Below are 25,868 nucleotides of genomic sequence, written 5' to 3'. Positions count from 1 at the left end.
TGATCATCTGCTCAGCTCTGATTATGAGCATCCACGTGTGGCTTTTATTATTATTTTTCTTTATAGAGCGCACCGGATGTCTTAATACTGTAAGATATATAACTGGCTAGGGTTTTGTGTGTGTGTGTGTGTGTGTGCATCACCCTGTGGATTTAAACAAAGAATTAAACGTGTGTGGGCCATCGATTTCCAATCAATTTGTTTTCCATAATGAATAGCACAGACTGGGTTTGTTAACATGAAATTGTATTGAAAACATGTGCACTGTACGTAGAGAAAATTGTCCAAAAGGCAACACTTTTCACAAGAGCACAAAATAATGCCTATTTCTAAACAACATAATAATACAAATAAATATTCCTGGTGACATATGTGCATTGTCTCTTATGAATGGACAAAACAGTTATTTACAATATAGAAGACTTTAAATATGTTTTGCTACTAAAATTATATTTGACATATAATGAAGTATTTGCATTTAAAAATATTCAACTTTCAGGTCTGTTGACCTTGAGAAGGACGTTAGGGCAGGGTGGAGTCTGTTCAAACAGGCAGCATTGCTATTTGGCAGCATTATCGTCCTGTCCCTTCTCCTGACATTCCTGAAGGCTGTTGTGAATCTCCTGAAAGGTGGGCCTATCTTTAGCATTCCTCCTCCAGCAGTTCAGCATGAGCCTGTAGATTGGGTCTGGGCAGCCGGCAGGCTGAGGTAAATAAATCTGTGTGGGAAGAAAAGAAAAGTATCATGCAGTTAACCTCTGTCACTTTGAATCTGTTTTTGTTTGCCCTTTAATGGAAATGTGTGTTGTGGTGGGGGGTTGGGGGGTCACCTGCTTGGCCTGATCTCTGAAAAACTCCCCAGTATTCTCGATGACCTGCTCGTCTGACAGCTGGGAGTAGGGCTGCTCTTTGCAGAGAGTCAGAGTTTCCCATAGTGTCACTCCAAAAGCCCAGACATCACTTGCCATGGTGAATTTGCCCTGTAGGCAGAGTACAGACTTGTGCTGTCAGTTAATGTCGTCGTTTAGTCTGCTGGATGCATCCATGCAAAGTTTACTATCGACAGAACAGCCCAGAACATTCTCACCAGGAGGATGCTCTCCCAGGACATCCAGCGGATGGGTAGCACCGCCCGACCCTGGATTCTGTAGTAGTCCCCTCTGTACAGGTTTCGGCTCATGCCAAAGTCAGCGATCTTGATGGCATGGTTCTCCCCAACCAGGCAGTTCCGTGTGGCCAGGTCACGATGCACAAAGTTCAGCGAGGCCAGATATTTCATACCAGAAGCAATCTGAGTAGCCATGCCGCACAGAGCAGCGTAGCTGTAGAAGAATAGAATACAGACTCTGTGTGTGTCTACTTTTTGGCCATTTTTAAGTTCGCTTTTACATATTTCAAATATAACTGAGGGGCTACCTAATTGCTGCACCATGGAGTGGCTCTGACTCATTTTGTAGCTCAAGTTTGAAGAGGAACTGGTTAAGGTCTCCATTCTCCATGTACTCTGTGATCATGCAGAGTGGGTCACTTTCCACACAGACCGCCAACAGGCGCATAATGTTGGGATCCCTCAGCCGAGACATGATCCGAATCTCTTTCAAGAAGTCATTCCTACCAGGTGAGGGAGATCGATAGCTGTTCAGATTCAGAAAGCCATCTCCAGTGAAATACCCCCCTGTCCCATATATAAGTGTTTAAAACACTTCACCTTGCATTCTTGTTGGCATCTTCCCTTAAGGTCTTCACAGCCACAAGAAGGGGCTTGCCTTCACTGCCGCCAAAATCTTCCTTCAAGAATTCTTGTATCCCAACTGCCTCACAAAGGTGGACCTGTGATAATTATGACCGCAAATGAATCACAATATGAAAAGCCTTCCTCCCCAACTCCCTCCCTCTCTCTCTTCTGCAATGTCTGCAATGTGCACACACACGTGCACACACACACACACACACACACACACACACACACACACAGTAGTGGTAGTGACTCATAATGCACTTTGCTCAACAGGAGGACACAAAACAATTGTGAGAGAATAAGAAGGAACATACATAGCAGAATCAACATGAATGACTGTCCTGGATGTCTGTTGTCTATCAGAACAAAAAAAAAAAAAATTTTTATCGACCTTCTAACTCTCCACTGTCAACAGATTACTGTTTACTTGAGCAACAAATTACATTCAAATGACAACAGGGTGACCATATACTTCATGTAAGGATGCATCGAGCTAGGACAGGATTTGGACCTGGATTTCACTTTGGTGTGGGCTGACTGGTCAGTATGTTGTGTCTGACCTCTCCGAACTGCCCTTCTCCCAGCTTCTGTTTGAAGGTGAGCTGCTCCCGGGGAAACTCCTCCAGTGCTCCCTCTCTGCCTGGCGGGACGGCCATGTTGACTGCAGCCACAGAGTAACTGCTCCGGGTCGCTGCACTGTGCTGGTTCACTATGTCTGCCTCTGCATAATGCGGCACCTCATCTGCAGCACTGACCTGGGGTGTGCTGGATGTGGCACCCACGCCTGCTGCCACACAAGCAAACAGCAACTATTTAAGTATACACAGGAGCAAATTTAATGCTGATTTATTTATCCATTTACTTTCCTTCTCTCTTACCAGCGTCTTCTGCAGACTCTGCAAATTCTGGCAGTTTCCGTATTAGATGGGACGGCTCCTGATAATCTGAGTGGAGTGGAAAGATCCTCTCATATGCGGAGGTGGACTCTACCTCGCTGGACTGGGAGGAGTGGTGAGAGGAGAGAGCATCTCTCTGGGCAGACAGCTCATCATCCAGCATACGACGTGAGGCCTGACAAGTTCATGACCAGAATAAAAGAATATTCCCATCCCAGCTGAATAACTAGATGTTAATCATAGACATCTGGAAAGCCTTCTGTATTACTGACAAACTCTGCAGTAACTGCTCTAAACAACATGGTCTTTAAGATGTAAAATGTAGAGTGCATGTTTGGTATAATATGCCTGCTGTCCCTTTAAGAATTGGATTTAACTGTCACAAAATTGGCTTCATTTTAGAATTCCCTCTTTTAAATTTACAATAAATCTTGTTTGCATACTTTCTCCAACATCTTCTGCCAGACCTGCCGCCAAAGAATGATTGTGATAACAGCCAAAAGAATGAAAATAATGGCAACTAGGCAGCCAATGAGAATCCTGGTGTTGCTGTCATCAAGCTTGTGGGTGGGATCGTCCCCTGCAGGGATAGAGGAAAATATGGAGCTCACTGTATAATTCTGTAGTTTGCAAGGACTGACAAATTGAGGAAATGAATGTCACTATTGCTAAAGCACAGCAGGGGGCACTGTTGGGTCAAAAATGATTTATATCGCTTAAGTGTTTTTTAGAGCAGAAAGATTCTTAATTTGTCTTCACATCTCCATGTGCATTTGTGCAAATGGTTTTATTGTGACCTACCTGGTGTTTTGTGACCTCTCTTGCGAGGAACCAGAGATGTGTTATACACAGCTGTATCTGAAAAAAAAAACAAAAAAAAATAGTTGTCAGAATTTGCATCTGCTTTACTTCATTTCGGTTCGGCTGGGAGAGCGAGTCCGAGTTTGAGAAAGGCCGCAGCTTCCGGCAAACTCTGTATCTTATCCCTTATCCAGAGCGACTTACAATCAGTAGTTACAGGGACAGTGCCCCCCTGGAGCAACTTAGGGTTAAGTGTCTTGCTCAGGGACACAATGGTAGTAAGTGGGATTCGAACCTGGGTCTTCTGGTTCACAGGTGAGTGTGTTACCCACTAGGCTACTACCGCCCTTGCTTCCCAGTTGTTAAATGTGTACATTTATTTACAGACATAATGAAGGGAAAATAAAATAATGAATTATGTTGGGTTTAAAAAAAAATCGAATTTGTTCAGATTTACCTGATTGAAATGCAATTTCACTAAACATCATCCAGGCGTCACTGAAAGCAAAATGGCACTTGATGGCACTGGCCATGCGGTTGCCCAGGGCGATGGTTACAAAGCGAGCACTTGGGCTAATTTTGTCACCTCTGGGCCGGAATGACACAAAGTTATGCTCCCAATCTGACTCAGAGCGGAAGTAGCATGTGGCTCGCTGGAATATTCTCACACCCCAGGTATACATATTGTTGCAGTGTACCTACATAGAAAAAAAAAACAACATTTTGCATTGTGGTCATGCACACTGTATGCAGGCTTTCAGTAAACATGCCAGTTAGATTCGGTCAAGAGGACTTTTTCTCACTTTCATTGATGTAAAGTTTCTCACACGGTCAAACTCAAAGGTCATCTCCACATAGCTACTGGGAAAACTTGCATTTGTCCATCCCACATAGTCATATCCTGGCCAAACACCATACACTTGACTCTGAGTGAAGTCATCCAGACCCCAAAAACCATCAGTCAGCTGACCAAGACCCTCTGTCATGCTGTGGGAAAGAAGGAAGACTTGGAATGATCACAGATATACAGGCTAAACAATATCATAGCTTGCTCATGACACTGAAAAGCAGCAAGGATACAACAACATCCATCATGTATCAACTGCTACATGAAATGCATAACCCATTTGTAGCCAACAAAGTTCCTGTTGACATCTCTTTCCCACAATGACACAAAACCAGAAAACCTCACCTGTAGCCCATGGCCCCATCATACACAGAGTCATTCAGGTAGACGTGCTGGCCTTTCAAGGACATCTGCTGGCCATTGGGAGCACTATAGGACACCAAGCCATCTTTCCAAAACACAGAGAAAGGGATTTATTACCTCTCTAAGATTTCCTTGGATTTTGCTTGGTAAGTTGATATTTTCCCATAAATGACAGTGTTATCATTTGAAAGTGTGTTTTACATATGATCACTTACCCAGCCATTCACAACCGTAAAGCTCTACTCTCATGCAGACAATCATGGAGTGGTCAGTGACCGGCATGAAGCGAACATAACGAGCGATGATGGGGGGTTCCAGGTCCTTCAGAACAACATCATAGGCATTCTTATTCCCCTCGATGATCTGTACCAAGCAGGATGAAAGGCAGTCATTACAACCACTGGCAGGCACGGTCACAAGCCTGCTGGTGACAATATCTAATCAGACAGCCTCTACAGTTAATAACAACCAATCACATAAAAATTTATAACATCCCTCTGCCCACCTGATGGCCTTTATGATCATGCCAGGAGACCCAGCGGCTGCCATCACGACTGTATTTGATCCTGTAGCGCTGAGCAAATTCGTTCCCCACCCCATCTGCATGGCGGCCCTGTGTGCCCACCAGGGTGACAAAGTGCAGTGTGCGGAGGTCAATCTGCAGGAACTCCTTCAGGGCATCCTGCTCTGCCATCACGTCTGGGCACCAGGCACCGTCCCCATCATCAAAGTCAAGCCTGACAGAGAGCAGAGCCAGCATGGAGCCAGAATGTAAAATCTGTGTGTGTGAGGGAGTGTTTATTTTACTCTTATTGTAGGAACTCAAATTTTAATACAATAATTGTAAAATGTGTTTACCTGGCTGACTTTTCAATAATATTTAATATATGTTAAAAAGCAAAAGAATTCTAGAAATGTGATAAACTATATTTCTGAAGGAAATGCAAGGTTTGGCAAATCAAAAATGTATGTATGTAAAAAAAAAAAGAGTCTTGAAGGCAGCACACCTGCCATATCTTGCTGCTGTAGACTCAGACCACTGACTGGAGGCAGAGATGTCTTCATCCTGAATTTGGCCTCCGGCCATCCCCAGCGGGTACCGGCACACACCTTCAAAAACACATAGAAACCTTACAGCTCTGCAGAGAATTAAATGTCCAAGGTGGATATTTACGATTAACACTGTAGCTAATTTGCTGCTTTACATTATATGCGTTAACTCTCCTTTTATATACTGTGTACAGAATCTACAACAGAGTCAATAAAAAGATTGTATTCATAGTTGGGGTCCTAGTGAACCGGAAAAGGTTTTCAATATCACTATGATCATCAATATCATCAAATAAAAATGATCTCAATATATTACAGCCTTAAATTAATGTATAACTGCCAACAATTAATGGTGCAATTTGTAAGATTTTTTCACTTGGGGGCAGAAATAGGGGGCAGTGAATCACCAGGAAGCTGTCCACCCTAATCTAAATAAGCAAGACAAACAAAAAAAAGTGTGCTAGCTAATTTCTTTGCAACATGTGTTTCTGTCATAACAAAATTTTTTTTTTAACATATTTTAAGGAGAAAAAATGTAATTACTACCCACTTTCATGCAATACAAGCAACCTAACTGAGGAGTGCGTGCTAGTGCTAGAAGGTTCTTCTTTCAGACTTCATCATGACTTTAATCTGATTGCTTTCTATAGCAGTGCCTGGTTGTCTGTGATAGCTTAGCAAGTATTTCTGCAATATTTTCCTATTTAAAATACATTGTTATTATGACCTTGAACTGTGGTAAGCTGGCTGACTATCATGTTGATTGAACACTTAATGGTACGTACAGTACAGGCCAAAAGTTTGGACACACCTTCTCATTCAATGTGTTTTCTTTATTTTAATGACCATTTACATTGGTAGATTCTCACTGAAGGCATCACAACTGTGAATGAACACACGTGGAGTTATGTACTTAACACAGTCACCGGATGTTACGTCCCTAGACGTTTGCTCCCACGTCTTCGGTGTGGCTGGCTGTGTTTTTGTGTCCTGTCTCTTTTAGGTTGACTTCGTGGGAGGAGTTGAAGCCTACCAGCTCCACCTACCATCTGCCTATTTGCCACCTCTACCTATATAAAGAGACTTCAGACGGTGTTCAGGAGTTCGCCAGGGTCTGCTAGGCCCTTACTCTTTTGGGAGGTACCCAGGGTCCACAGAGATCTGCAAGAAACTCTGTTGGGGATCTCATTAATGTGTCTTGTTGCTTTGTGTGATAGACCCTTTAGCTGTGTTAGCCTGTTAGCTTTATGTTCCCTTTTTGTTACCTTATGTGTGTATTTGAGTTATCCCCGCTGGACCATCCCTTCCTTTAGGCTGTTTTAATGTTGGTTAGCTGTCCTGAGTCCATTGTTTAATTGTACCTGTTAGCTCACTGTAAATAAAAGCACTGTTTGTATGCTTTGTTTGGTTGTGTGTGTAACAGTGGACGTCCTCCTCTCCACACCGTTTCTTAGACTCCTAGACTTCGAACGTGACACCGGACCTGAACCCAGTCGAGATGGTTTGGGGTGAGCTGGACCGCAGAGTGAAGGCAAAGGGGCCAACAAGTGCTAAACACCTCTGGGAACTCCTTCAAGACTGTTGGAAAACCATTTCAGGTGACGACCTCTTGAAGCTCATCAAGAGAATGACAAGAGTGTACAAAGCAGTAATCAAGGGCAAAGGGCGGCAGTTATTTTGAAGAAACTAGTATGTAAATAGTATTTATGTTTTCAGTTATTTCACCTTTTTTTGTTAAGTACATAACTCCATGTGTTCATTTATAGTTTTACATTTACATTTACATTTACAGCATTTATCAGACGCCCTTATCCAGAGCGACTTACAATCAGTAGTTACAGGGACAGTCCCCCTGGAGCAACTTAGGGTTAAGTGTCTTGCTCAGGGACACAATGGTAGTAAGTGGGGTTTGAACCCGGGTCTTCTGGTTCATAGGCGAGTGTGTTACCCACTAGGCTACTACCACCCACTTTTAGTTTTGATGCCTTCAGTGAGAATCTACCAATGTAAATGCTCATGAAAATAAAGAAAACACATTGAATGAGAAGGTGTGTCCAAACTTTTGGCCTGTACAGTAGATGCAGAGATACAGTGTCAAGTGACTTTGGTCCCATGCCGGTACGAACGTGATACCAGGTGACACGTTTTCTATATTAGCAGCAACTTGACAGCTGTTTGGTGCTCACTCATTGTTTGTTTTCTGGACCGAGACTCGACTCATCTCATCTTGACAACTTCAAATAAACCCAATCCCTCTTACCTGCCTTCTCTGGTCCCCGACTCTGTTGTGTTTATTGTGCGAGTGTCAACATCCATTGGTGTTGAACGGAAAGCTGAGACATGCTCATAGATCAAGAAGTGGAGACCCACCTCATTGCATCGTTTTGCAATCTAGTTTCACGTCTCCTCCAGCAATCGCTCTCTCATTTTGTTACCTAGCTGCAGAATGACTGAGCCCAACATTAATCCTTTGGACTTTGCCACTTTGTGTGATACAGTGTCCTGGGAAGCCGTCGTCATCAAGTGTCTGTCTCAGAAGGTTAATCTCCTGCAGCAGCGCCTGCATGAACTGGCTTCCAGAGCACGCGCTCCACCTCATCCTTCTCCCCCACCTTGTCACCACTCAATTTTTTATTTTTGGACTTCAGCAGATGTGACTTCACAGCTATACCAGTTTTTGTCCTGGCAACCAAGAACACCATGACTCTCCATTCCCTCTGGTCCTTGTACTATGGAGTTCTGGCCCCTCAGATCTGCATCAAGATGGTCAGTAGGGAGAGGCCATGGACTTTTAAAGTAATAGTGCAGCTTGCCCTGTGGATTGACCCAGGACTTCCAGCCACCAGCCTCCTCAATCAAACTTGTCGCCACCTGGAACCAACACCAACTGCCCCGACAACGCTGGGGAAACCCATGCAGCTCGGATGGACCTCCCTGACCACCACAGAAAGAAAATGACAATTCTGAGGGAGTCTCTGCTGGACCATCCCTGGGTGGCCTCCCACAAGCCGCTGGTCCTCTGGTCCAGTATTGGAGTGGGGCCCTTGCTGCCACCATCAGTATCTTCAGCTACAAGAACCACTACCTGGGGACAGCGGTGGCATAGCGGTTAAGGAAGCTGCTGGTTCGAATCAAACCAAGGTGCCACTGAGGTGCCACTGAGCAAAGCACCATCCCCATACACTGCTGTCATGGCTGCCCACTGCTCACTAAGGGTGATGGGTTAAAAAAGAAGCTGGAGGCAGTGGCATCTTGGCCCCTACCCATGATGCTCAAACCACTGCAACAGTTCCTTGAACACGAAACCATCACCATGCCCTATCCACATGACCCCTGCCGCCATCCAAGCCTTCAAAGCACTCTGCCACAGGTTAAGCTCAGCTCTTGTCCTGATTTTTCTTACCCTTCATAATTGAGGTAGACATCTCAATATGATCCAGACCAGAAGCTCCATTTGTGTTCTCTCAAGACATCATGTCACCAATTCATCTCAGCTGTCTGGAAGGTGTTCTGCAATTTCATTGGTACCACCTGCAGCCTCTCCTCTGGCTATCGCCCCTTCAGGTACAACAGCCAAGCATAGAGAGCCAACCTGCAGCTGGGACGATTTCTGCAGTGCTTCGTCTCCAACCGTCAGCAGAACTGGCAGCGGTCCACTGGCAGTAGTCCCTTCAAGGTCTGCTGTGGGTACCAGTCAACCTTGCTGCCGATCAGGAACCTGCGGGTGGGCCCCCTTCTGCTCGTTAGCTCATCCAAGGCTTCTTGTGAGCATGGGCCAATGCGCGTTCCACCCTCCTCTCGTCCTTGTAGGAACACACCATAGCCCAGCACAATCAGATTCTGTGTGGGTGGCAGAGTGTGGGTCTCCACCCAGGACCTCCACCTTTGCACAGAGTTGTGGAAGCTGGCCCCGCAGTTTTTCAGCACCTACAAAATCTTCAACTGTATCAGCCCAGTCACTTACTGGCTACATCTCCCTCAATCCATCTGAGTCCACCATGTATTCCACGTTAGTCTCCTCCATTCATCACCTCTCATCTACACCCACCTGCTCTAGCTCCACTTCCACCGTGAATCATTGACGGGAGTCCCGCATCAACGGTTGAGCTCATCCTGGACTCATGCCATCTGGGATGCAGAATCCAATACCTCATCATAGCCACTGGGCGGGCTGTGACCCCAAAGAATGGTCCTAGACGTCGAGCCGCTTCTTTCTGGACCCAGCTCTCATCACTGAATACCAGGGGTACTCCTCCTCTGTTCCAGGCCCTGGAGGGGGGTACTGTCACCAGACTTCAGTCCCATGGTGGTAAAAGGCCCTGTAATCAGAAGGTTGGTGGTTCGAATCCCGATCTGTCATGGTACCACTGAGGTACCACTGAGCAAAGCACCGTCCCCACACATGGCTGCCCACTGCTCAATAAGGGTGATGGTTAAAAGCAGAGGACACATTTCATTGTGTCACCGAGTGCTGTGTATCACAATGACAATCACTTCACGAACGCGGAGCGGGTGACGTGTTTCCTATATAATCAGCGTCTTGACAGCTTGACAGTCATTTTTTGTTTTATGGACTACGACTCAGCTCATCTCATCTCAACATCTCAACAACTTCATTCATTCTCTCTACTTGTCACCTCGCTGCAGCTTAACACACACTGTAAGTGAATGCTGACGTAACCAAACATTTGTATTTCTTCTCTTGCAAGCTTTTCTCTTGCAATAGCAGCAGGTAATCCTAGACTAACATGAGGAACTTCAGAGGTGAGGAAAAAATGGAAATGGGGCCCTTCTGCTAGCGCCCCCACCCCGAATCCAAATAGCCACATCACCCCACTTCCTACTGGTGAGGCCTCCTCCATGGAGCAACAGAGAGAGCTTTATATGGGTGCCAGCACAAGCAAAAGTAGAGGTGGGCTTTTTTCATTTGTTTTTTAAACAGATGAACCACAGAATTATTTTTTGTACTTTCTAAACACAGAAATTATGCGACTAGAACAACTGGCTGGACTGAAAATTAATAGCCTCTGCTGTACTGACTCCACTGGTAGACCCTCAGCAAGTGGAAAAGTCCAAGAGTGGTGTGTGAATGCATCCCTTTCTGCTCCCATGCTGCCCTTGTTAGCCTTGGCAAGTGCTACAGACACCAGACCGCCAGCGTGGTGTCCACTCTGCGGCTCCCAAGCCACCAGTGTGTGAAAGGCTTGCCTGTTAACTGTGTGCACTGTCCAGTTATTTTGTTTGCACTGCATAGCATCATAATGAACAGCTTACCTTCATGTGAGTATTAGGCCAAATAACAGATGAGGTCATTTACCAGAGCACACAGAAATATGTTGAAATAAGGGACATTTCGATAAAGCCTCCAAAGTGGTGTCCAATTTAAATATTTTCATAATATTAGTGCATATAATTGAAAACAAACCCAACTATTGGAGGAAGAAATAACCAAAAACACTTTCTGTCTACAATTAAAAGGTAATTGCTGCAACTACAAATAACTGTTTTTGTAATGATTCCGTAATGAAAATCAACCATGATAAACACATGGATACTGTTGGGATGATGAACAAATGTGATCATGGAACCATGCTGCTTACCTGGATTTACCTGGGATTGTGATGGGCAGCAGAACACGAGCAGTAAGACGTGCCATCCTAGAAGAAACTTCATTTTAACTGCTGGTGGATGAACCCTACAGAAAGAAAATGAATCTTTTTTTGCAGAACTAGTAACAGCAGCTGGCATTTGAAGGAGAATAATAAACTTTGTTATCAGTTTTATTATATACTGATGAAATGACTGATATTCTGAGTGCCAGTCTTCCATCTGTTCCATGTCTCCTTACGTCTGTTTCAGGCTCAGAGCTTAAGCTCATGCTGCAGCAGCTCTCCACATTAGGCAGTAAAAGCGGGTGGAGACGCCGCCACACACACCCTTTATGGATTTCTAAGAAAAAGCTCTCTCATAAAATCCTAGATTAGTGTTTGTTGAGAAAAGGACCACAGTCGAAAACATGAGAAAACATAATCTAGGAAGATTTAATAAACATTCCTAAACAAAAAGCGTTTAACAGATAAATATCAATTTATGGTCTGTCCAGTGTATATAAAGGACAGACTGAACTAGTCCTCTGTAGATCAGGTAGTTCCAACAATCACACATTTGTTTTTAAAGGGTTATGTACATTTTACTTCTGAACATGCAGATAACAGGTCAACTGTCCTCAAAATATACACTCCAAAATGTGCTTACTTATACACTTATTTATCTTGCAAAATGCAGTGAGGGGGGTGTAATGTATATACAGTCATTCCTGAGGCAAGGCGGGAATTCGGTGTAACACTGTACCATTATACTGTACCCCACGCTGGAGCCCATACCTTCACATGCAGTCACAAACACGTTACATTACTTAATACATCCATACATCCCAGCAGAATTTATCTTTATTTTATGTATTCCCTAAGAAAAATTATAAACCAAAACATAAACAAAATGAAATTATTGTTTGAAATCAATTACATTTACAACTGCACTATAAAGGCTTTTCACACATATACCTGACTGACAGTTACAGTTTTTGTAATTACAAAAAGATGAAAAGGTTTATCAGTCACGACTATATTTCAGAATAAATATTATAACTAGGATTAATTTTATTTGCAGCAAACTGGTAATTAGACTTATGTGCATAATATAAATGTACTTACATATGAATTATTCAGCGTTTTGTTTCATTGTTCCAAGCCTGTAATACTGATTAACATCCATAAAAAAAGCCCAGACTCCCGTTTCCAAAAGTGCAATGCAGGAGAAGATCAGAGCTGCAACAGCAGGAGGAGAAGCCAAATGAAAGGTTGAGAGTTTGGGAAACCTGGGATGATGCCAGCTGTCCCAGAATTCCACCTGAAGTACATAAGGTTTCAATTACGGCCTGTTGCTGTTTATAGTGGATTTGTAAGGAAGCCGCTTAGCTACTCACACTTGAAGGCTAGACAGTTTATTCATGCTGTGACATTTTACCCAGCATTCATTTGCATTTCATGATGATAAATGAGAGATTCAACGATCACTTTAATATCTGAGGTTCTAAAAATACTAAGAGGTGGCACTAGACCATAGGAAACAACCCATGTGCACAAAAGGTTGTGTGTCCTGACAGGATCACATATGTGGTTGTTATGGTGCAGGCCCCTGCTACACACAATAAACATGTAAAATCCTATTTGAGTCAACAGATTTAAAATGAATCCTGTACAGTAAAAAAACCACCCAAAAATATCAATAAAAAAAATCACTTTAGCAGAATAGCAGAAAAGTTTTTATTTAGTAAATGACCATCCAAGGACACAAAGATCAGTTTACATTTGGACATTATGTCTGATCTGGCACTGACATTCAACATGCACTTAAGAGAAGAAAAAGAACAATTCCATGGACATATGCACACATTGCAGGCAGTTTCTCTAAATATTTTTCTGTAAATATTTTGCTGATGATCACAGTGCTATATGAGGGAGCGATAGATTCATACACTGTCCCATGCAGTGTGTGACACTGCTGAGGAGGTGCACTAGCTGTCCCGTTCATCACTCTCATCTGTGTTGGACTCATACTCTGAGGCAATGCCAGACTCCCTAAATCCAGGGATCTCCAGGCCTCTCAGAAACCGGTCCTCTGGAGGGGAGCCCACAGCCAAGGATCCATCAGCGTCCCCTTGGCCCGAGTCACGGTCCTGGTCCGACTTTCGTCCCTCATCCGGCGGCTCTGGGAAGAAGCCAAAATCCACCAGCTGGGACATACAGGACTTGGTTTCCAATTGCCTGTCCTGTGTACGGGTTGAGTACGCGCCACATGGCATGTTGGGACGCAGAGCTATCTCCAACAGGCTGTCCTGGGACCCCACTGGGGGCAAAAATAGAAATATCATAAACACATGTTAATTATATCAGAAATGTATTACAGTTAAAGGTTTAACTTTTTTGTATTACATACAATAACTGTAGTATTGTTTATTAGGGCTGTGCAAATTGTATTACTTTCATTTACATTATATTCCACCTTTATGGAACAAGCTATTAAAATTGAAGCAAGCTAGATGTATACAGCTGTCTATGGAGGCTGTAATAATGTTTTAATGGCCTTACAGTAACACATTTTGAAAATGTGTCTCCCTTTTCCAAATCGTAGAGGGAGTAAAGGCTGGACTCACTGGAGGAGTGTGCCGACACCCTCAGCTCCAGATCCTGCATATGTTTGACCAGGAGAGACAGATGCTGCAGGAGCTCTGAGTTCTGAAGCAGCAGCTTCTGCACTCTGGCCTGAGCCTCGGACCGTGCTGTCACCTCGACTGACAGCTGCTGCTGGAGAAGGGCCACCTGCACACACACATACAGGCACACCAAAACTTAACAGCACACACAGAAAAACAATCTTTGGACATTGTTTCTGGAACTTTTCCTAATTTCATGTTTTCCTCATTATAATCAGTTGTTCTTTGCTGTGTTTTGTAGGTATTTCATCTGGTTTTACTACTTGACATGCTTTGTTTATTCAGTTTTTAACTAGTTTTGGATTGTGTTCATTGTTATAATTACTGAATCATCAAGACACGCTGTCTGTGGATCTGAATGCTGGGCTCTAAGGGTTGAAGTTACATAATGACAGATCTGTAGATATCTTAATGCCTCCATGCCTGCGCAGTGGCCGCCTGGGTCTTCTGCTCCTGCTGCTGAAGCTGCTTTTGCAGCAGCTGGACATGCTGGTCCACCGGCAGGGCCATGCCATCTGTGGCCTGGCTGTGTTGCTGAGCTGCTAAAGTGTCCTGTAAAACAACAGTTACAAAATGTTACAACAGTTACAAAGTATGTTCTCCTGCATCTGCAATGGCAGCAAACACACACAAAAAAGATGTCACATACATTTACATTTACGGCATTTGGCAGACACCCTTATTCAGAGCAACTTACAACATTGTAAGATGGGACATCGCGGAGCCATGACATTTCTGTGCTTTTGTTGTGCATGGAGATTCAACACCTCCGTTTTTGCATGTCTTTGTCGAACGGCATTGCAACATTTGGCGGCCCTCCCCCGAGCCAAAAGTGTGAGGTGCCGGCCGTCGGGACCGGCTGCTCTCTTTGTCTTCCCCAGACGGGAGGCACCGGGGGCGTGACTTCAGAAACAACAGGTTCTGATTGGTCTGTGACAGCTTCCTGTATGCCAGGTGTATAAAGGATTGTTCATGTGTGGGGGAGTTCACTTTCTTTCTCAGCTGCTCTTCCATCGAAACCGATTTTTCCGGTTTTCGAGTCTTCTCTCTCCTCTCATTTTTCTCCTGGATCAGGTGATGTCGCTAAAGCTTGGTTCCGGCTGTACTGTCTTTTTCTATCTTTTACTCCTGTCTTTCATTTTGGTTTTCTCTGTAATAATACCTTTTTACATACAATATTCACATGTAACTGCAATAATAATTTACTGGTGTTAATAAATTAGAAACGGTTCATCATCATATTGTACCATGCCTCTTTCTGCCAGGTAACATCAAGTTGGAGTGGTTTGAATACAGTGCTTTTGTGTGTAGAGAGAGAGTTTTTTTACTCCATTCTCCTCTCAGTTTTACAACATGCTTTCAAGTTACCATCGATGAAGTGATTAGTTCCGGTTCATTAGGACTGCCAACTATGAATACAATCTTTTTATTCACTATTGTTGTAGATTCTGTACATAAGTTAGACAATAAGAAGGTTACAAGTTAATCTAAATATTCTCTAAAGAGGAAGGTATTGAGCTGCCGTTTGAAAATACTCAGTGACTGTGCTGTTCTGACTTTGAGGGGAAGTTCATTCCACTACCAAGAGGCCAAGACGGAGAAGAGTCTAGATGAATGTCTTCCTTTTACCTTCAGAGATGGAGAGACCAGGCGAGCAGTACTGGAGGCTTGGAGTATACGAGGTGCAGTTCAAGGTGTAATAAGGGCTGTGAGGTAGGATGGTGCAACTCCATGTTTGGCTTTGGCTTTAGTATTTTGAACCTGATGCGTGCAGCTACTGCGAGCCAGTGGAGGGAACGCAGCAGAGGGGTGGTGTGGGAGAATTTCTGAAGGTTAAAGATCAGTCGTGCTGCTGCATTTTGTATGAGTTGTAGAGGTCGGATGTTACATAGAGGTAGACCAGCTAGTAGGGATACTGTGTGTGCATTTGAACCAGCCATTTTGAAGTACGGACAGTTGCATTAATTGTGCTTTATTTTAGTGTATTTATGGATTTATAAATTAATTGCAGCAATTTACACATCGCTACCATGTATTTTTATATATATATAAACCTCCTAGGCCATATATAAAAAGCTCACACATATACAACCGTTTCCTCATGCATCTACATACAAAGCTAGCAAACGCACCAATTTTTCCTCACATACATTCTACTTCTGCCATGCACACATTCACATAGTTTTTTGTGCACATCACACATTACATTTTTGAAGAATATAGTGTGTATGTGTGAGCTTTGTATTTAGATGTATGAGGAAATGTGGTGCACGTGCAAGTTTTTCTTGATATATGGCCTAGGGGATGCCTCATAATATATGTATGTGTGTGTGTGTTATTATTATTATTCATATTTTCCCTAGTAGTGTTAAGATTGTTGTTTTTGTTATTATTGTTCTTATTATTGATACATTTAGACTGTCCTGGTGAGTGTACGCTGGTAAGCAGCTCCAGCAATCTCACTCTACTGTGGACTGGTGAACCCAGGCACCAGGTAGTCAGTGTGTTATTATCAGTTAGGACTAGGGATTTTTTTTAGCACTATTAATATTTATTTCTTTGCTTTAGCGCAATTTATTGTCCCTGCCACGGTGGTTTCGCCTGTGTATGTATATAGTGTATATAATAGAAATAAGCTTCTGCCTCTATTTTCGTACACTTTGGCTACACTTTTACTTAAAACACTTGCAACACTCAAATCTAGACCAGGGGGTAGTTCGTAACAAGAGTATATTCTGTATCTTCCTTGCCTTCTTAGAGTTGCCCACATCATCTGCTGTGCTGTCAGGAACATTGTCTTTGCCCTCTGTTGTCTTGTCTTCATCTCTCTTCACCATCCATGCTGTTAGAAAGAGAAGATGGGTCAAGAATGTTTGAGACTTGTCCTTCCCACAGATGCCTTGGGGTATCTGAGCATCTGTCAGACTTTACCCCAGAGCCATCACACTCCCCCTGCCCTAACTTTACATTAAGCTACCACAACATACAGATACATTTCATCTTCAGCAGCATTACCCCACACAGTACATCATATATCAGTACATATTTATCAGTATATATGTACATATATCAGTACAGATACTGTATCTCAGCACAGCTTGCAGGTGTTTTACAGGCACAATGAAAGGTGGGTCACCTAATAACTCATCTGTTTTTTCAAGGCTCAGCTTGTGACAGACCTCAAAGGCCTGGCCCACAGTCCGCACGATCTGCATGGCTTGAGTCTGATAGAGACGAAACGGAGAGGAAAAACAGCACATTTTCCTATTACATTGCGCTTTATTGATTTTCCATTCTGAAAGAGTGCTTGAATTGATATGCAGGACAGAGATAGGGATGGAAGAGAAAGGAAGGTGTTTATTCATTGAGGTGTGACTTGCACCAAAACAGGGTGTCATAACGACTGATGTGCTCATTACATAGCAGAACAGTGTGGAGACTGTCCTCAGTTTTACCCTGAGAGGTTTCTGCTTGAGGCATCTAAACAATTCTGGAAATCCAAAACTGAAACTACCTGCAGCCAGCAATTAATGGGGGGCACATGATCAGGTTTATATTTTCATTAAATCACTTTCATGCAAGAAGCCCAGACTTGATTCTACATAACTGTATAGTTCTGTATACTTTCAACTTTCCTTCAATCTTATATAGAAGTTTCTCTTACCTTTTTCTTAGATTTGAAAACATAACACCGAAAAACATTGCTCTGGCCCTCTCGTGCAATGTAGCTGAAAATTTTCATGTCTTGTGAGTCATGAGAAACGTAGAAAATCCTAATTGTTGACAGAAAATATGAAAAGAGAAATTAAACCACCACAGGAAGCTATACAAAAATCTGGAAATATTATTGCCATGGCGACGTATTATTCCACATGCTAATTAGCCCCTTGTTTCTGTAATTTGTGACATATTACAACAGCAGTGCTCCTTCATCACTGTTTGTCTCCATGTGTTCTCGAGAATATAAAAGGTCAGAGACCACGCAGAGCTAATAACTGTCATTTTAATAATTGGAGAGCTCAGCACGTAGCCTCATTTATTGACTATACATTCTGGCTACTGGGTTGTACTTTGTGACGTGTGCAGAATCATCTGACTTTTAGAACATTAGTTCTATTTGTCTTGTTAATTTTTTATTGATCAATATGGGACTATGAATATTTACAAAATTCAACATTGACAGTATAAAAATTTAATCTGATGAGAAATAAAAATCAGTAGATGGTTTTTACCCATGTAACACAGTTACCTGTATATTGGGTCCTGGGTAAGCGTGACTGGATGGCTGTCACCCAAGCACCTCTCCTTTGTCTGTGAGAAACAGCAGAAACCTCATTTAATATTGGGATATAATGCCAATTATTAATTAATATGAAATGGTGCATGTAAGCACCATATATCAGTAAGACCACCACACAGGAGCCTCACCTTCACCTTTTTCTTTCTTCGCAAAACCACCTTGACCCCATCAACCGACACAATGATGTTGACTTTTGTCTTCTTGATGTTCTTCACTTTGAACTCATACTAGAAAAACACATTTAATAATCTCAAACTGTAATAATAAAATACAAACATGCAACATGCAATCAATAGACATCAAACTAGGTGATTCACAATCTGATAAAAACTTGGCAGTCAAGATCAGAATTTTACATCCACCTCCAGTTGCACCCTATGGCAAAAATCAAATCATCGAAGCAACATGAGTGCCCAGGGAAAGTGCAGAAGATCTGGCAACGTGGAGCAAAATACACACAGCTGTCCAAGGTTTTATACTGCACTGGCATCTGTGCCAAGAGCCGACTGTAAATAAAACATCAAGCCCGAGCAGGGTCCAGGCATGAAATGTGTTTTATTTCAGAGAGGAACACGCACACACTAAATAAGTTCCTCCAATGGGAGGAAAATGATACATTTCATGGGTTTACAGTCTTTGTTCCTTCCATCCACATGTGGGCTGTGTGATAAAAGTGAAGCATCATGCTCTTTGAACAGGAATTATTAAGAGAAACAGACTTACTCGTATTCTCCTCATTGCTGCCAATATGTCCATCCGGTTACTGGGTCTCACAACATCCAAACTGCCTATGTACTTAAAAAAAGAAATACTTCTCAACAATGTCATATGATGTGTTATACTCAATCCAATTCGAAGAACGTCATTTGTCCCCGAGGGGCAATAAAAAAATGAAAATTAAATGATTTGATTTACCTTGACGTCAAAAATGAGCCCGTGTTCAAACGCCTCGTCCTGCTGCCCTGGAAGCCGCGGGTCATGTACCACGTCGTCCACCAGGTTGTACTTGCTCTTCTCAGACATTACGCCGGCGAAGTTCCCAACATGCACGACATCTCCAAATGCTGAACACAGCTTTTTTTTTTTTAATTTTTTTTACAGCGTGAATGATCAGCCCCGGGCGACCCTACCGGATTTCAGCCCTGAAGGCGTCCGGCACGACGCGGACAGTGGGTTCGCGGGAAGCCTGGCTTCGTTCTCACGGCGTCCATCGCACAGCTGTAACGAGACGGCAGAGAAACACACTCATCCCTCGCCGCGAACATCTTCATCCCCCGGCAGCCCGACGGCAAGCCATCGGCGCGTCTCTGTCCCCAGAGCGCATGCGCCCTGCCGCAGCTGCCCGGCGCCGTTCCGTGCGTAAAACCAAATGGCGCCGCTAGGGCGCGATCGATGTGAAGTCCCACCTGTTCCTGGAGGAACATCTCAGAGGTGCCGAACAGGAGGAAGTAAACACCTCGATGGGGAAGGACGAGCAGGGACACCTGGCGGCGGGAACGCGGAAGTACTCGGGCTGCGCCCAGTCCAGTTTAATAATTGGTGCCAGGATAATTAACAGGGCGCAGTGACAGCTCTCTGGTGCTAATGAATGGGTGCTCACAACGCCACGAAACGACTGTTACTGAAGCACCGTGCAATTTTCTTTAAAATTGCAGTACAACAGTAAGTCGCTCTGCTTTATGTCTTAAAAAAATTAAACTTGTCTGACGTATGCGTGAATATTTTGCGCATGCGCATCATACACTTTATTATTTTTTTTCCAGGAGATTAATTTGCGTCATCCAACAGCAGAAGGCTATAAATAAACCCAGATGTGTTGCAGGGGCAGCCTAAAATCTGACACAAGATTCTGTTGTTGGTATGGGAGTCGACTGAAAAACTGTGTCTTTTTACTTTTTGTACCAGATTGTATAGGATCTTGATCCAAAATGAGTCAAGGGCCTTGTTATCTGTGTGTCAAAGTGACCATAATTATTTCAGAATCGCATCCATTCAAAGACAGCACTTTTTTAAACAATCAATCAATCAGTCTGCACCTTTGGCAGTACTGGTAAATAAATGGCGTAAATATTATTTTAGATCTAAGACCATTCTGACTTTGTCACCAGAAACAATTAGTAATTTTCAATTAAGAAACATGCTGCTGATGAAACCATTTATTATTCTGTGGACAGAGAAGAATTACAGGTAATCTGGAATTCCAAGTTCATGAAAGGTCCACCAGAATGACAGTTCTCAACAGTCTAACCAACCAGCCCAACTCTGTTCTGAGAACATGTGCTCCTGGGATTTAGAAGTAGAATTTTATAAAATTTGTTTTGTGAAAATATTATTATATATAATATCCCATTATGACAACATTTCCAGGGTCCTTTAATTTATGATGATCCTCAATGACTGTAAACTGACAGCAAGATGAGAGTTTCTGTGAGCAGCATTGACAGCCGCATCCATTTGATCAGGACTGAATTTGCCACACATCATTAGAAAACTGCCGCCACCGCCTGTTCGAAAATGTGCATTTTGCATCTTGATGGTATTGGGGTTTGTTTATGCAAATAAACCTCAAACATATGACATTGAGCGTGTGTATGCTTATATGGTCCAGATTTCATGCCAAACCCTGTGATGGGAATTCACCCCAGAATGAACTGTAGCCTGAACCGAAGTGAAAATGCCACAACAGAACTAACAGCAAAGGTGAGGTGTGAAGAACAACAGAAAGGAGAGGGGGGGTGTCTTCATCTAAAAGCTGCCAGGAAGCTTGTCAACCTGTCATTTTGGTGCAGAAACATTCAGTAGGTATGTGAATTTTGTTTAATATTCACTGTCATCCACTATTTTGTGGTGGATGTCGTTGGATGGCTGGGGGGAATGGAGAACCCGGAGGAAACCCGTTTAAACACGGGAAGGAAAATGCGCACTGCATGCACAAGCCTGGATTCAAACTCATGATCTTGGAGGTGTGCATCAGTATATCAACTTATGACACTGTACATATTCTGAAGCTTAATAAAGGTCATTTTCACATGACAGTTTCCTTAACTCCAATGGCAGCTAAATACATATTTTATTGTAAGCCAGCACTGGGGCATTATTCTGTGATACTGTCGCACGTGATGATCATAACCATTTGTATCAGTTAATACTACTTCGCCGCTGTAGTGTTTTATCTGGCGGTGTGATCATGTTTCTTTCAAATGTCTCTTACTGCAGGCAGTTGTCTCTTAATTCACACCTCCTACTGTGTTTTACATTTAGTTTGATGGATCCATCTGTGCTGCGTGCTTCTGAGGGATGAGGGAGATGACAGAAGGGAGATTCTCTTCTGAAAACGGATCTTACACAGAGTAGTAGAAAACTTTAGATAAAAGATGACTGCCCACAGCAGAGACCATTAGCTGGCTGGTTTGCTTGTATCACAATGTCCTAGAAAGCAAAAAGAAGAGGATAAAAAAAAAAAGTGCTTGAACAATTAAAATGTAAAATCTATACTTATTTTGGAGAATTTAAATCTCATTTATTCAGCACATCATAAATCTCCTGTAATTTAACATTCGGTCACACGATTAATGAACACTGAGAACAATTATTGTCAATTGTTTCTTTAATTCCAAAGCCAAAACAACAACCTGCTCACAGGTCAAGCGTCACATCGAATGGAATAAACTTAAAAATAAAAGGGAGGACGGCAGCATGATCACTCACTCGGCACACCCGTGTGTCTTACAGAGACAGTGGCTGTGCAGCACAGAGGTAAAGGGGCCTGAGGAGGCGGTGAGTGGGCGAGTGGTCTCCATGGAGACCTGCTCCCACTCGGCGCTGTGCTTCTCTTTTTTTGCTTAGAAAAAACACCTTAAGAACACTTAATATGCCAGTAAAGAGGTTTTTGCGTGCTGTGATGTTGTTGTTTTTCCATGTGGACGGACTTTGGTTTGTGTTAATTGGCTCAGGTTTAAAAAAGGTGCCATATGGCCAGCCAAGGCCATTTTCTGCTTGTTGCATCTGAAGTGATTTAGACCTATTCTAATGGATTTACTTTAGGTCAATGCATGCGGGTGTATAAAGTGTAAGAAAGCAGAAGAGGTTGGGAGAGAAATTTCTATTTTTTTTATTATTCTTGGCATTGTGATTTTCAAATCACACACAATACATGCAAATATGACACATGTTAGCTAAAAAAACAACAAATTTATATATATATGTATATTAACCTAATTTAAATAAACTTCATAAGAAATAAGTCTTCATAAGATATCACACATAAATACCTGAAAAGGACACTTCTTTGTACAGAACAGTAATAAATAGTAATCACTCATAAGTCACAATAAATATGAGAGGAAGTCAGTCCTTATGAAAGACAGCTTAGCGTTCCTGAATGACCTTGGCACTAATGGAACAGCTGACCTCTTCCTGGAGGCTCCTCTTCATTTCCAGTCAGTCCAGGTTGAAAGTGCTTCCTATCCTCGCCTCATGTTCCTGGCTAACTGTACAAATCTCAGTATCTCATTTTCTTGAGTGGGTTCATGGCCCTTGCTGAGATGAACGACTCTCATTGGCATTATGCCCACATGCCCATCATAAGGTGTGACTCCTTACACTTGGCAACAATTGCTTTAATGTGTATGGTGTGCACAGGTCTTGAATGGGTCAAGATTAACCTGCTAGTTGTCTGCTGAGGTCCTTGTAAGCAGCAGACTTCAGAAACCGTGGGTAGCAGTCCTTCTCCATGAGAGAGTAGATCTTGCTCCTGGCCAGATCAAAACATGAATGGGTGGGGTGCTCCAGGTTCTTCTTGGTAACATTTTTGGTCTCATGATCTAGGTTAACCTGTTTAAGAGAATCATTTTTAGAGTCCAGTGTGCATTTGTGCAGTACAGTTTTGTATAACAATAGCTACCTCTCGTGGTGCCTCAGATCCAATGAACTCATCGTAGATTTTCCTGGCTTTGGCAGGCAGCTTGGAGGAAGACTTGGTGTTAATGTAGTCCTCACAGGCCAGGTAGAAAGCCATGTTCTCAGCACTGTACTCAGAGACCAAGAAGGCAGAGAAGGCACATAGGCCATCTAGAAAAAACATGAAAAAAGGTTTTTTTTTTAAATTGTGGTGTTAAAGATGAATTTCATGCAGTCTGTGGTGAAAAATAATGCATACACACGTTTGTTAGAAAGAAGGTCTTGAAAGGACTCTCTCCATTTTAAAGGTTCGTCAGACGCCATCCTGAGAAATAAGCAGATATGTTACATACAGATTATATTTATAATTCATCAGAATTTCATAATCCAGAAGGGCAGAATCCCCACTTACATTTGTTTGCTAGTTCTGTGGAAATGACAAAGCTCTTGCTTGTGACGGATGTTTCCGAAATGAGCTCTCAGCTCCTTTGCCCTGACAAAAGATAAAATCATATGTCAGCATCACAATCACATTGTAGATCTGCTCTTAATGCATTTGCGGCTGTGACATTGAAAACGTGAGGCATACCATTCCAGACACAGCGTTGGCAGGGATTCTAGTCCTCGGCACATGATGACAGATAACAAGTCTCCCAGGCGGAAATCACGGCTCCTTGTTTACTGTAGTGCTCCAACAAGCGGCTGTCTGCAGTCACTTAAATCTGAGTTGCATCCTGCCTGAAGCCTGGGAGAACGGGCCTTTTTATGCTGTAGCCCAGACTACGACATCCCTTCTCTCAGCCAATGACGTTGAGGCCTGTGGGAGGAGGGGGAGTCTTACAGTGGGCCGGCTGATTGCCGTGATTCACTCACATAGCCCAGTACCTCCCCGCACTGCTCTTTTCATCATCACACTCGGTCGATGTACGCACACCTTATTATGCTGTTACACGGAATTAATGCCACTTTAATGGGACTGTTTATTGTTTTCCAGTCTATGAACCTACACTAGCATGCTATTTAAAACTACACTTTTTAGACATGATACCTTTTGCGAACAATTAGTTGAATACATTTAACATGTAAGAAGACTGTTACATGCATACCATTAAAAAACTGAGAATACAGAGTAGAGTGTACGAGGTGCAACAAAATTCTTACTTCTTGCTTCTCCATGGCCAAGACAAAGAACAACTAACACGTAACCACTGAACATTTTAACAGTTACATAGCATATACACTGAAGTCCAGTCAAAACATCAGCAATAATCCCCTTTAAACAATATACACAAAATGTGAAACTAGAAACCAAATGCAGACCAAGAATTATTTTGAAGAACAATTATGAGAAGACACAGGGGCCTTGCATAGAGGATCCTTTCAAAAGGTTTGTGTTTAAGGTTAAGCTTTCCAAAAAACATCAAATATTAAGACAATAAAACCAAAAGTTTGCTAATTATTAAAATGCACCTTTTCAAAAAATACTCATCTATTGTCAACATTGCTTTTAACATGATTGTGGATTATCCATACAGATTAGCAGCTAACTTCTTAGAATTTTTAATTGATTTGTGTGTCCAAACGTGAATATTTGAATTATTATATGTGCTACTGAAATCAAATAAAAATGAACATGGTGTCCGAGTGCAACACTGCAGCCAGGGCAGCACATGACATTTGGGAACACTTTGCCTTGGATACGTTTGGGCCTCATGCCAGTGGATGTCTGCTTTTAGTGGATGTGTCCTTTTCTGAAACTTTCCACTCCACTTTACTTTACTGGTATCATATTGCGTTTCTGTGATATGAACATGAGCATCGTAGGGTCATTCTTGTTTACCCACATGTAATGTTTATGTATTGGTTGTATTGTTTATTTTTTTTTATCTCTATAATTAATTATTTATACTGTCAGAATGTGGTAATGTGGTCATTAACATGAGAATGAAGCAACACACACAGCACGTGCAGTTAATCATCTATAAACTCGTCAAGCATGAGAGCAAAATAAAGCTTGTCAAAACCATCTGTGCCAGTGAGTGATTCAGCTTCTCAGTCTACACAGTCAGAAGCAGCAGAGGCTAGCAGAGTCAATGTTCTGATGCTGGAGGGATGTTCAGACAGTAGTGGAGGCATCAAAGAATTAGGCCTACAGGGATGCAGTAACATTCGAATAGCTCTGTTATGCATTCAAACGAAAAAGAAAAGAACATACCGTCAACATGATCCTCGTGGGCCATGCTTTCTCTTTGCAGTTGTTAAGGAAGCGGCCTAATAATCAGGTTGCCGGTTCGAATACCAATCTGCCAAGGTGCCAAGACTATATCTTCTATAGTCTTAATTTTTTTCTTGAATAGATGTAAATCTTATAAAAAATGTCTAGCTTGTGAATTTAATAAGAATTTTTATGCAGCTGGCAAAATTAGGGAAAGATTCATGCACAATGGTCTAATCAATGGATTAGATCCATTTCAGAATCAATGGAAATCAAGTGCCAACGAAATGTGTCCTCTGCTTTTAACCATCTCCCTTGGTGAGCAGTGGGCAGCCATGACAGGCGCCCGGGGAGCAGTGTGGGGGGACAGTGCTTTGTTCAGTGGCACCTTGGCGGCTCGGGATTTGATCCATGAACCTTCCAGCCTTCCACTTATACAACCAGAACAAATGTTCTTTTATGAGTTTAAAAGCATTGCACTGCA

The 25,868-nt window shown here is 42.6% G+C and overlaps 3 protein-coding genes across 6 annotated transcripts; all 3 read right to left on the bottom strand.

The window, feature by feature from the left end:
• Positions 1–365: 365 nt before the first annotated feature.
• ddr2b (discoidin domain receptor tyrosine kinase 2b) lies at positions 366–12,524 on the bottom strand. 3 transcript variants are annotated; one of them, XM_028976532.1, is made up of 17 exons: positions 12,409–12,524; positions 11,296–11,390; positions 5,653–5,755; positions 5,151–5,382; positions 4,861–5,008; positions 4,628–4,730; positions 4,239–4,422; positions 3,893–4,133; positions 3,436–3,492; positions 3,078–3,214; positions 2,617–2,809; positions 2,299–2,525; positions 1,709–1,830; positions 1,417–1,611; positions 1,088–1,322; positions 831–980; positions 366–719 (listed from the first exon to the last, which is right to left on the bottom strand). In XM_028976532.1, coding segments are annotated over exons 1-17 (2,583 nt in total). In that variant the 5' UTR covers positions 12,411–12,524; the 3' UTR covers positions 366–560. The 3 variants fall into 3 exon arrangements, with proteins under 3 accessions (XP_028832365.1, XP_028832367.1, XP_028832368.1); XM_028976534.1 differs by having other exon boundaries at positions 2,299–2,522; XM_028976535.1 differs by lacking the exons at positions 11,296–11,390; positions 12,409–12,524 and adding an exon at positions 9,744–9,842.
• A 482-nt stretch (positions 12,525–13,006) lies between these two features.
• Positions 13,007–19,628, bottom strand: nos1apb (nitric oxide synthase 1 (neuronal) adaptor protein b). Of its 2 annotated transcripts, none has more exons than XM_028978290.1 (10): positions 19,186–19,628; positions 18,994–19,065; positions 18,399–18,497; positions 18,220–18,281; positions 17,635–17,743; positions 17,107–17,194; positions 16,721–16,812; positions 14,394–14,522; positions 13,911–14,076; positions 13,007–13,603 (listed from the first exon to the last, which is right to left on the bottom strand). In XM_028978290.1, the coding sequence occupies exons 1-10, from the start codon at positions 19,291–19,293 to the stop codon at positions 13,272–13,274; spliced, it is 1,257 nt and encodes a 418-aa protein (XP_028834123.1). In that variant the 5' UTR covers positions 19,294–19,628; the 3' UTR covers positions 13,007–13,271. The 2 variants fall into 2 exon arrangements, with proteins under 2 accessions (XP_028834123.1, XP_028834124.1); XM_028978291.1 differs by having other exon boundaries at positions 18,994–19,058; positions 19,186–19,321.
• Positions 19,629–22,357: 2,729 nt separating this feature from the next.
• Positions 22,358–23,898, bottom strand: rgs5b (regulator of G protein signaling 5b). Its single transcript, XM_028978292.1, has 5 exons — positions 23,759–23,898; positions 23,582–23,662; positions 23,433–23,494; positions 23,174–23,340; positions 22,358–23,103 (listed from the first exon to the last, which is right to left on the bottom strand). The coding sequence occupies exons 1-5, from the start codon at positions 23,800–23,802 to the stop codon at positions 22,930–22,932; spliced, it is 528 nt and encodes a 175-aa protein (XP_028834125.1). The 5' UTR covers positions 23,803–23,898; the 3' UTR covers positions 22,358–22,929.
• Between the last annotated feature and the right edge of the window lie 1,970 nt (positions 23,899–25,868).

This window comes from Denticeps clupeoides, chromosome 4 (assembly GCF_900700375.1).
Source record: "Denticeps clupeoides chromosome 4, fDenClu1.1, whole genome shotgun sequence".
Lineage (NCBI taxonomy): Eukaryota > Metazoa > Chordata > Actinopteri > Clupeiformes > Denticipitidae > Denticeps > Denticeps clupeoides.
This window is presented reverse-complemented; position numbering and strand designations above follow the sequence as displayed.